The 12196-nt window shown below is 28.5% G+C and overlaps 2 protein-coding genes across 2 annotated transcripts in view; one reads left to right on the top strand and one right to left on the bottom strand.

Annotated features, from left to right (window-relative positions):
- Phum_PHUM180840 (uncharacterized protein) overlaps positions 1–7446 on the bottom strand; it is a gene marked incomplete at both ends in the record, with an annotated part of 32065 nt that extends 24619 nt beyond the window's left edge. Inside the window, 4 exons of the mRNA XM_002425147.1 lie at positions 6087–6202; positions 6317–6436; positions 6925–7155; positions 7279–7446. Of these exons, the coding sequence (XP_002425192.1) occupies positions 6087–6202; positions 6317–6436; positions 6925–7155; positions 7279–7446 (635 nt within the window). The remainder of the gene's footprint in view (positions 1–6086; positions 6203–6316; positions 6437–6924; positions 7156–7278) is intronic.
- Positions 7447–8292: 846 nt separating this feature from the next.
- Positions 8293–11950, top strand: Phum_PHUM180850 (uncharacterized protein; the record flags this gene model as incomplete). Its single annotated transcript, XM_002425148.1, has 8 exons — positions 8293–8309; positions 8949–10284; positions 10373–10649; positions 10730–10972; positions 11063–11201; positions 11297–11447; positions 11606–11760; positions 11854–11950. The coding sequence occupies 8 exons, from the start codon at positions 8293–8295 to the stop codon at positions 11948–11950; spliced, it is 2415 nt and encodes an 804-aa protein (XP_002425193.1).
- Positions 11951–12196: the final 246 nt, after the last annotated feature.

The following is a 12196-nucleotide window of genomic DNA, read 5'->3' on the forward strand; positions in this document are numbered from 1 at the left end:
TTGTTCTTATTCCCACCAATAAACGAAAACAACCCAAATATTTTTCTTTCCCCTCCCCCCCTACTAACTCTACCCAGCCATTAACCGTGATTAGATTTGAAATCAATTTTTAAATTGAGAGAAAATAATAATAATAATAATAAATTATTCATTAATTATTTTTATGCAAATAACAATTTCATTTTTTTCGAAACCAGACGAAAAATTATGGAAAATTATTTAATATCATTATTATTATTATGTTTTATTTAAACGGTATAAACATTTACTATAAAATTTTTCTCATTTTTTGAAAATCGAAAATTCACTTTAACTTATCGAAAAAAATTTAAAGCAATCGAGAGTTCATTTGGCAAAAAAAATTAATTTTACAAAATTAAAAAAGGAAAAGAAAAAAAAAAGAAAAAAAGAAAAACAACCCCGGGAAACGGCGGTTCGAGAAAAGGTCTAATTTAAAAAAAAAAAAAAAAAAAAAAAAAAAAAGATCAACAACAACATTAAATTAATTTCCTTATTATGTTTTCATTTTACTTATTTATTTTTTATTTTTTCCTTTTCTAAGAAAAAAAAAAAAAGGAAAAATGAAAAAGAAAAAAGGAAAAACGAACGAAAATATTTTTAAACGTTTTAAAAATTACGGGCAAAAAAAAATTTTCATTCATTCTCTTTGTGGAAAAACGAAAGCGAAAGAAATCGTTCGTCGTTTTTTTTTCCTTTTATAATAAAATTATTATCATTATTATTATTAATAATATCATTTTTATTTATTTATTTATTTATAATAAATTTAAAATAAAATTTACGCGAGGAGCAAAAATTTTATTTTTCCTTGCCTGACTCAAAACAATAAAAAAAAAAAAATTTTAATGTGATTCATTTAAAAAACTAATTTCGGGTTTTTTTTTCTTTTTCTCGACGACGTTGCCAAAATTACCAAAAAAAAATTAGAAAATCAATTCATTGAAAAAATTAATAAAAAGCAGAAGAGACGTAATAAAACAAAGAAAAATATTATTAATAATACTAATTCAATTTATTTATTTATAACTCCTTCGGTTTTCTTCGCACACAAAAATATAAAATGGCGGTTTTATTGACCATTAATTTTATTAAACGAAATCTTAAAATATGTAATAAACCGTAAATTATTATCATCATAATCATAATCATAATCATAATCACGATTAATTTATAATAATAAAAATTATCATCATCATCATCATAATCATGAACGTTATTATTTTTTTATTTTTATTTTTTTTTCAATGCAATTTTTCATCCGACCCATTAAGAATTAATTAAATTCTTTTTGTTTAATGGGAGAAAAATTATTTAGGTCGAAAATTAATTTAATTACGTTGGGAAAAGAAAAAGGAAAAAAAAAAAAGCAGAACCTCTTTCAAAGGAAAATTTTCATCATCCAAAGTTTTCATTTTCATAAAAAAAAAAAAAAAAAAAAAAAGTAAAAAAACTTGTAGACAAAAACTTACATTATTAACAGCTCACGTTTTTTTCTTTTTTTCTTTTTTTTTTCATTTAATTAATCAATGGTAATTTATTAATTTAAAAAAAAAAAAAAAATTTCCCCCTCCCCTCCCCCCCTTTTCAACACAATTCGGTAATAATTTTTATTTTTAAAAAAATGAATTCGGTGACTTTTTTTTTAATGGCTTTTTTTCTTTTTTTTTTCTTTTAAATTTTTACGATTAAAAACAAAAAAAAAAAAAAATTTCAACTAATAACCATAAAAACAACGGGGGGTGGGGGTGGGGGTGGTGGGAGAAATAAAAAAGTTTAAAAAAGTTTAAAAAAGTTTTTTTTTTTTTTTTTATTCGGTTTTTTTATCAACTTTAATTTTAACTTTAAAGTATGTATCACACGTTTACTCCCGAAATACTAATAATAATAATTTTTTTAACGAAAATTTCGAGTGCAATTTCCCACCCACCCCCTTCTCCCCAAATAACAATCGTCGAATTTTATGTTTGTCGTTTTGAAAGACTACAACAACAACAACAACTCTTTTCTTTTTTTATTAAGCTCCCAATACTTTCGTTTTAAAATCGCGGAAAAAAAACCGGAGTGATTATCATTATTATATATATACATAAGTACATGAATAAACATAACAGAACATAAACATAAACATAAGAGAACTCATACTGTTAATTTTTTTACCGTTTCTTACCCCCTTTGCAACAAACAACCCGTGCACACGCGGAATAAAATATTAAAACAACCTGTAGATCCGACAAGTATTCGGTCAGTTTTTAAAAATGTCACTTACGACCGTCCCTTTCCGTTTCCTTCTTACAACCGTTAAAACCAAAAACAAACAAAAACGAAATTCAACGTGAAACGAGATCATGTCATCAATCGTTAATAACAAAATAACAATAATAATAATAATAATAATAATAAAATTATTTAATTAAAACCAACCTAAAATAAATTCGTTGATTTTATTTCGTCGTAAATCCGCGAAAAATGCATCTCGTTTTAACCATTTCTTTTTTTTTTCTCCCTCGTCCACGTATTTTTCTTTTTTTTTTTATTATTATTATTACAATTACAACATTTCAAAAGGAAAAACATTCGCGAAACGAACGAAAAATTTTCAAATTTTTCTTTTTTTACACGCGAGCGAACGAGAAAGACAGAGAGTGACAGAGAGAGAGACAGAGAGAGAGAGATAGAGAGGAGAACGAAAAAAAAACGGCAACGATTTTTTTTTTAAAAAAACCTCTACGAAAATATATATAAAAAAATATTTAAAAAAAAAAAAAAAAAAACGCTATCGATTTTTTCGAGTGGCCATGTTTATGTGTCAAAAACAGTCGGTGAATTTTTCATGTTCCCGCACGACCGTGTTTCGCATTGAATAAATTATACAAACTCCCAGTGAATTAAATAAATAAAAAACAAACGAACGAAACAAAAACAAAAAAAAAAAAAAAAAAAAAAACACACACCCTTAATCGAACGCGCCACGACACCTTGTCCGAACCATTATACGATGACGGCAAAACTGATTCTAAACTTAAACATAAAGAAAAAAAAAAAAAAAGAATCCAAAGCGCATGACGTTGATCCTCGGAAAAATTTATATATATATATATATTTTGTGAAACTAACAAACAACCGATTAAGTTAACTTAACTCTCTTTTTCTCTCTACCATTCCCAATAATCATTCATCAACAAACTCTCTCTCTCTCTCTCTCCCTCTCTCTCTTTTCGAATTCGTTCACAATTAATAAATATTCATTTTCGAAACGAGAACATTAAAAACACGTCCGCCATTTAAAAAAAAAACGCGCACGAGTCGAAAAATGTGCGTCCGTGTGTTTGTGTTTCTCGAAGCTTCTATTTTACACGCAATAACGTATCCCTTAAAGCGACGACGAAAATTCAAAATAACCGTTTACGATTACCATCATTACTATCATTATTATTATTATCTTTTTAACAGCCGTTTCCCGAACCTGATATTTTTAAATTTTAAAATTATACGTTGTTTAAAAATGTTTTTATGCTCGAGGGGGAAAAAAAAAAAACAATTTTCAAATAATTTGGAAAATGTAATAAAATTAATTTTTACGGATTGATGGGAGGGAAGGGTAGGGGGAAGGGAAGGGAATAAAAATGGCGGATACACCCTAATCAAATGGGAGACATTCACAATTAAAAAAATTATTTTGTCTACGTTTGAAACGGTCATGAAAAAAAAAAAAAAAAGGTTAATACACTTCATTTAAAAAAAAAAAAAGAAAAAGAAAAACTAACGTCGTAATCCTCATTCGTTTCCCTCCAAAATCTTATTTCCCAAATAATCCAAATCCCTCACGTTCATTTTTTTCGTACAAATTTTTTTTTTAACGAAGCAACAGCAGTAGACGAAAAAAAATTTTTTTTTTTTTTTTTAAATTCGTTGCTATTTCCAATTGAAAAAAAAGAAAATTTCTTACTCATCATTTCATTTCATTTCACGTTTATTTTTTTTTTTAAACTTTGGTAAAAATAGTTAATAATAATAATAATAATTCCCCTCGTATTTTTTTTTTGTATCATTATTATTATTAATACTACGTTTTTTTTAATAAAAAAAAAAAAACGCTTTGTTAAAAATTTAAACCAGACAAACAACAACAACGACTGCAACAAACAACTTTTGAAAATTTTTTTTTTATTTTAAAAAATTCATTTTCTTTTTTTTTTTTTTTTTAAATTCATTCAAAAATAAAAATAAAAAAAAATTGCTTTTATTATTATTATTATTTTTACTCGTTTTTGCCGCCGCCGCCGCCGCCGCTACCGCCTTTTACTTCCGCTTTTGGCAATGGAAAAAACATAATGAAAAATTAACAAGTTTAAACTCTGGCTTTTTATTTCGTTGAGTATAAAATAAAACCTCTCCCGCCCTCCCCCCCCCAAAAAAAAATAAAAAATAATAAAAAAATAAGTAAGTAAATACACGTGTACGTAGACAAACAAAACAAACAAACAAACAAACAAAAAAAAAATTTTTCCAAAGAAACAAGGGTGAGTATTAATTAAAATTCCAGTCGGATGGAGAATATTAATGGAGAAAAACAAAAAAAAAAAAAATTAATTTTCACGATTTACTTTAAAAGGTAGTAGAAAGAAGAAGAAGATGAAGAAGATGAAGAAGAAGAAGATGAAAATGAAGACGAAGAAGAAGAAGATGAAGAAGAAGAAGAAAATGGTCTCGATTCAAAAAAATCAATCTATTTTATTATAATAATTTTTTTTTCTTTTTTTTTTTTTTCGTAATTAAATTTCACTCTTCCTTTAATAATAATGATGATGATGATAATAATAATGACGACTATTTTAATTTCAATAATTTTCCGGAAGAGAGAGAGAGAGAGTTTTTTTCTTTTTTCCCGTAATAAATAACCGCCGCCCTTTTTCGACAAAATAATTTTTTAATTAATATGTGCAAACGATTCGTGAATAAAAAATAATTAAATATACACCACGCGCAAAAAAAATAAATAATAATAATAATAATAATAATAATAATAATAAACGGAAAATAATTTTTTTTGATTTTCCCGAGGTTAAACACGTTCGTTCGTTCGTTCGACGTTTAAAGCACATCCCGAAACCGTGTAAAAAACGTTTTTACTTTCATTTTTCTTTCGTTTTAATTTTTCCTTTCATATAAGAAAAAATAATAATAATAATAATAATAATAAAACCCGTATAATTTTTCAAAGCGAACAGCAATAAAAAAAAAAAAAATTTTCTTTATTACGAAAGGTTTTGCAAAGGAAAACGCACACGCACACACACACACACACACACACGAACGTAATCGCGTTTATTTTACTTTCCCCGACCCCCCTCCCACCTACCCCTTGCCTCATATTCACCCCAAGTGTATTTTCCAAATTTTTTTTTTTTTATTTTTAAAATGTAAAATTATTTAAAATGGCTGTGAGCGGAGGTAGAAGAGTTACGTCGATGCGGAAGCATATTTTCGACTTGCAAATTTTTAAAAGCTTTCCATCATGAATAAAAAATTTCCACACGACTCTTTGCCCCCCTCTACCTCTTTAACTTGAGTGCATATGAAACGAATAAAAAAAAAATAATAATAATAAAAAAAGAAAAAAGAAAAAAAATTAAATGTTTCACCACATTGTTCTTGGTAAAAAAAAAAAAATTTTAAATAAAAAAATTAACGAACGAAAAAATTATTCATACATAAATGTACATAAAATTTCTTTCGCGAGTCGTCTTTTCCACGAACTCGCCTCATTAAATATTAATTTAAAATAATAAAATGAAATACGTTCGATATAAATTTTATAATGCCGGATGTAAAAGAAAAAAAAAAGAAAATCGAAATGAAAATTTTTTTTTTTTAAATGGTCGACTTTTCTTTTTTTTTCCAACCGCAATCAAAACCTTTTTTCCTTATAATGAAAACATTTCATATACACCCACGCGTTTTAATATTACTCGAGTGTTTCTTACATGTAGTAGGAAATCAAATCTTTTAGCTTTTACTCTGCGCATTCAAAAATTATTTACACATAACTTAATAAATTCACTTACCTTCCGGCAATACCCATATTTTGAATATCCTGTACGAAAATCCCAAGTTCTCCCTTTTCTTCGCTTCGAAGACCGACCACACTAAATCCCAAACTGCTTCCTTCCGGTTTAAAAAGCTGGAAGACAAAATTTAAAATTGTAAATTTAGTTAGATAGTTAAATAAATATCAAAACGACATTATGTATGTATTTAGTATTTTTTTTTGTTATTAAAATAAAAAATTATTTACCTGAACGTTGATAATATCGCGACCGCGAGATGATTCTTCAATAGCTTTCTGAAATTCTATAGCGTAGGTTTGAGTTGTAATGGGGGGTAAAGTTCCATTTGTTGTGCTAGGGGTTTCAAGCTAAAAAGAAAAAGAAACGTTCTTGATTTAAAATCATTTTCAAACAATCACGTTTATGTAAAATTGTAGACACACGTGATTCGAGTGTCACGTTTTTTTTACATTTTTAAGAGATGATTTAAAATATATTTTCAAATCAATAAATTTAAATTTAATAGACATCATTTTACAATAATAAAAATATTTTTAAAAGTTAAACTGATTTAAGCATTTTTCTCTCTATTTAATATATACAGCAACTTTAAGTTGAATTATGCACATAATTGAATATTTTCATAAACTATAGTTTTCATTGTTAAAAAAACCCTTCATTGTATTTTACTCCAAATCTAATCTTCAAAATTAAAAATGATATTATAAATCGAATATTTTGTTAAAGCTAAAAATTACTATAATTATCAATCATAAATTTGTGCATGGTTAAAAATAAAGTACAACAAACAAGTAAACTATAATTAAACAAAATTTGAATCATGCTTAAAATTTACCTGAGGAGAAGTGGAAGTATCTGTAGATGAACTATTGGATAATTTAGCAATTGGAACTGTCTGATCATCATATTGTTGCCTGGCAACAAATTTCGAATCAAATTGGGAATCGTACATTTCGTCTGGAGGTACCACATTTAACGATAGTTCTCCAGATGGTGTAACATACAAATCGACAGGTAATATCGAAGGATGCTGTTGAAGTTGTTGATTCAATTCTCCCAATGAATCCTAAATTAAAAATTAATATTAATTAGAACAAAATTTAAATAAAAAATTTTTTTCTTTAATTATAATGTTTAAGTTTATAGATCTATATATTTTATTATTTTAATGGGATAACTATAAACTCACCTCGATAGAAACTATACTTCTTAGAATAGGATTACTAAATACTGATATGAGCATGTTAATGTCTTCTGCAGTTTGCATTTGGAGTTGAACATCATCAGTATTATTGATAGTTTGCTGGATATGCTCAAGCATGTGAAGAGCACTTGAACAATCTTTACTGAAGGACATTTTTCCTTGTTTATTTATCATTTTCAAATTTACATTCAATTTCATAAAAATTATTCTTGCAAGTTTTTAACTGAAAGCAAAGAAAAAAAATAAAATTGAGTAAAATAACTTTATGCAATTTAGTTTATGTATTAATTTTTTATTTAATTTTAAAGACTTTTACGTAAAGTATTTAAAATTTTATAATCATTTAATAAATTTAATAATAAATTTAATTAAATTATTTAAAATTAAAAAAATGTACAAATGAATTAATTTTTAAACGAAATTTGGTGTGGTACAAATTTTGAGTGCAAATTAAAAGTTCAAGAATACTTACAAAAATTATTCCATTAACGATTTGTTTTCAGTATAAACCCGTACAAAATAGTATTGATTTTATTTACCTAAATTTTAATTTATTTAACTAAATACCATTAAATTTCATTTTATTTACCTGATATTTTTGTTTTATTGACCATTTTCACTGAGAATATGGCGGAGTGTCCATGTGTGAATGACCTTTAACTTATTTAAATACCTTTTAAACTTGAAAAAACATTAAAACTTAATAACATTAAATAAAAATAAATGTTATCAATGACCTCATTCCTATAAATTTGAGCAAATATATTTTTATTTCCTTTATCGAAAATAATTTTTCACAATATTTACATTGCAGCCCTGTATGTACAATTTGCGGGCTAAACCTCTCAAAGGAACGGTTTCCTTTGTAATATCGACGAATGGGATTATTGTAAGTGTCAAAGGAGTAAGTTGGGCACACTGAAATTTCTTTAAAGTTGTCAATTCAGAGAAGCTTATATATTGTGAATCTTTTTATAAAAATTTCCTGTTAAATACATTATGGCTGAAGGTAAAAGGTAAGAAATTTTTTTAAAGTCAAATCAGTTATTAAATTTTTCAGGTTCGTATAATATCTTATAACGTACTTTCTGAAATATGATCGGGAATTGATAGCTTCGTTCGAATTGTTCAATTGTACGTTGTCATCATGTCGTGGTGTGTAGTCACTGATAATTTTTTCAAAGATAGATTTTTATATTTCTACGAAATTGTTTTTCTCATCTTCATTTCTAAACTTGCAAAACCTTTAAAATCTTTAAATAAATTAATTGTAACATTATTTTTAATTTCGTCAATAAATCTTACTCATTACTAAAGGAGTACGTTTTATGCTGAGACAAAAAAAGTTCCGATTCTTTTGTGCCTAAAATTTACTGTATATTACAATTATAAGTTTCATTATTAATCTTGAGTATTATTTAAAATTAATGTTCAATGAATTTTAATTTTTTTTTTTATTATTGCGTAAGATTTAAAAAAGAGCTAAATTTTTTCTGTGGAAAATAAATTTGAAGAATAAAATTTTAGAATTAATCATTCAAATTCCAATTAAAATCGATTTTTTAAATTTCATATCAAATAAAAACTTAATTTTTCTACCACAAAATATTAATATAAAGCAATTACAAGTCCTGATGGTATTTTTTATGTTACAGTCCTGATGATTTGGCAACAGCTATTCTTCGTAAAAAAGAACACCCCAATAGACTTTTGGTAGAAGAAGCTATCAATGATGACAACTCAGTGGTTGGCTTATCTCAAGCCAAAATGGATGAATTAGAGCTCTTTCGCGGAGATACAGTACTACTTAAAGGAAAACGCCACAGAAAAACTGTTTGCATTGTACTATCAGATGATACTTGCTCTGATGAAAAAATTCGAATGAACAGAGTTGTTCGTAACAATCTTCGAGTTAGAATAGCAGATGTTGTTTCTATTCAGTCATGCCCTGAAGTGAAATATGGAGTTCGTATTCATGTATTGCCCATAGATGATACTGTTGAGGGCTTAACTGGAAACTTGTTTGAAGTTTTCCTCAAACCATACTTTTTAGAGGCATATAGACCAATCCATAAAAATGATGTTTTTATTGTAAGAGGAAAAATGAGAGCCGTCGAATTTAAAGTTGTTGAAACCGATCCTCAACCCTATTGCATCGTAGCACCAGATACCGTCATTCATAGCGAAGGAGATCCCATAAAGCGAGAAGAAGAAGAAGAAGCTTCTAATGCTGTCGGCTACGACGATATCGGGGGTTGTAGAAAACAACTCGCACAAATAAAAGAAATGGTTGAGCTTCCTTTAAGACACCCAAGTTTGTTTAAGGCCATCGGAGTGAAACCTCCGCGAGGTATACTTCTTTACGGTCCCCCAGGTACCGGTAAAACTTTAATTGCAAGGGCCGTGGCCAATGAAACTGGTGCATTTTTCTTTTTGATAAACGGTCCCGAAATTATGAGTAAATTGGCTGGAGAGTCTGAGAGTAATTTAAGAAAAGCATTTGAAGAAGCCGATAAAAATTCTCCCGCTATAATTTTCATTGATGAATTGGACGCTATTGCCCCGAAAAGAGAAAAAACTCACGGAGAAGTAGAGAGAAGGATAGTATCGCAACTTCTCACTCTGATGGATGGAATGAAAAAAAGCTCTCACGTCATCGTAATGGCGGCAACAAATCGACCGAATTCAATCGATGTGGCCTTAAGACGTTTTGGCCGTTTTGATCGAGAAATAGATATTGGCATACCGGATGCTACAGGGCGATTAGAAATTTTGCGCATTCATACAAAGAACATGAAACTAGCTGACGATGTGGATTTGGAACAAATTGCTGCGGAAACTCATGGTCACGTTGGAGCCGATTTGGCATCATTGTGCTCGGAATCCGCCCTTCAGCAAATTAGAGAAAAAATGGATCTAATAGATTTAGAAGATGATCAAATTGATGCACAAGTCCTTGATTCTTTAGCTGTTACTATGGAAAATTTCAGGGTAATGAAATAACATTTTTAAGTTTTAATTATTTTCACGTTCTTCTTCTTCTTCTTCTTGTATTTAATTGTTTTTTCCATCATTGTAGTATGCTATGGGTAAAAGTACACCCAGTGCATTGCGAGAAACTGTTGTGGAAGTTCCAAATATTACATGGGACGACATTGGAGGTCTTCAAAATGTCAAAAGAGAGTTACAAGAGCTTGTTCAGTATCCAGTTGAACATCCAGATAAGTTTCTTAAATTTGGAATGCAACCTAGCAGAGGTGTTTTGTTTTACGGTCCTCCCGGTTGTGGTAAAACTTTATTGGCCAAAGCTATCGCCAATGAATGTCAAGCAAATTTCATTTCCGTAAAGGGACCTGGTTAGTAACGAGTTTGCAACTATGCTGCCCCTACTGAATTTGAAACTTTATACGGACGGGAAAAAAAATTTTTTTTTCAGAATTATTAACTATGTGGTTCGGAGAGTCTGAGGCCAACGTGAGAGACGTTTTCGATAAAGCTCGCTCGGCTGCTCCTTGCGTATTGTTCTTCGACGAACTTGATTCTATAGCAAAATCTAGAGGCGGTAGTTTAGGAGATGCAGGTGGTGCTGCAGACAGAGTAATTAATCAAATTCTAACGGAAATGGATGGTATGGGAGCCAAGAAAAATGTTTTTATTATCGGAGCTACAAATAGACCGGGTAATTATTTAAACCGTTAGTCGCTAAGTGAAAAAAAAAAAAACGTGGATTACTATTTGTTTTTCTTTTTTTTTTTTTTTCTGTTTTCAGATATAATTGATCCGGCAATTTTACGTCCTGGGCGATTAGACCAATTGATTTACATTCCTCTGCCCGACGAGAAATCTAGAGAAGCAATTTTCAAAGCAAACTTAAGAAAATCACCTATCGCCAAAGATGTTGATTTGGGGTAAAAAAAAATTTTTTTTTTTTCGGAATAAGATTTTCGATCGATACTGACTGTTGTTGTAATAATAATAATAAATTTTTTTTTTCGCAATTTAGTTACATCGCCAAAGTAACTCACGGTTTCTCAGGTGCCGACATAACTGAAGTATGCCAGCGTGCTTGTAAATTAGCCATTCGTCAGTCGATCGAGGCTGAAATAAGTAGAGAAAGAGAACGTACTATGAATCCTAATTCAGCAGCTATGGAGGTAATTATAAAGACATTAAGAAAATATCAATTATTTACCCAGATGATAAAAAAAAAATTTTTTTTTGTAATATTTCACAAGAGATAAAGAAGGAATTAAAAGCTTAAAAGCTTCATTTTTAATTGCATGACATTTTTTTTTTTTTTTATCTCACACAGACAGATGAAGATGATCCAGTTCCGGAAATAACAAAAGCTCATTTTGAAGAAGCAATGAGATATGCTAGACGATCAGTATCAGATAATGACATTCGAAAATATGAAATGTTCGCCCAGACATTACAACAATCTAGGGGGTTCGGTACCAATTTTAGGTAAGCAAACAAAATCATTGATGATAAAAGTTTATTGTTTCTTTTTTTGTAAATTAAACGATTTAACTTTTTTAAAAAAAAAAAAAATTTCAGATTTCCTACTGCTGCAAATAATAATCTTGGCCAGGGAACGGGAGGAGATCAAGCTGGAAACTTTCAAGACGACGGAGACGACGATTTATATAGTTAAGTGTATAATACATGGTGGGATTAGAGAAGAATTCAACATCCTTGAGTTGTAATTTTTTTTTTGTTCGTTGAGTTTGTGATATATTTTTAGTTTCATCAAATGGAAACCGTTTACCACCCATGTTTATACAAATGAAATAATTTGCTCGATCGCTTTAAAAACAAAAATAAGTTTATTTCATTAATAATTCATTTTAGTTTAGTAAAGATTTTTTGTTTCAATGATGAATAAATTTTTTTTCTCTTT

The sequence above is a fragment of the Pediculus humanus genome, genomic scaffold, assembly GCF_000006295.1.
Source record: "Pediculus humanus corporis 1103172107529 genomic scaffold, whole genome shotgun sequence".
In the NCBI taxonomy this organism is placed as follows: Eukaryota; Metazoa; Arthropoda; class Insecta; order Psocodea; family Pediculidae; genus Pediculus; species Pediculus humanus.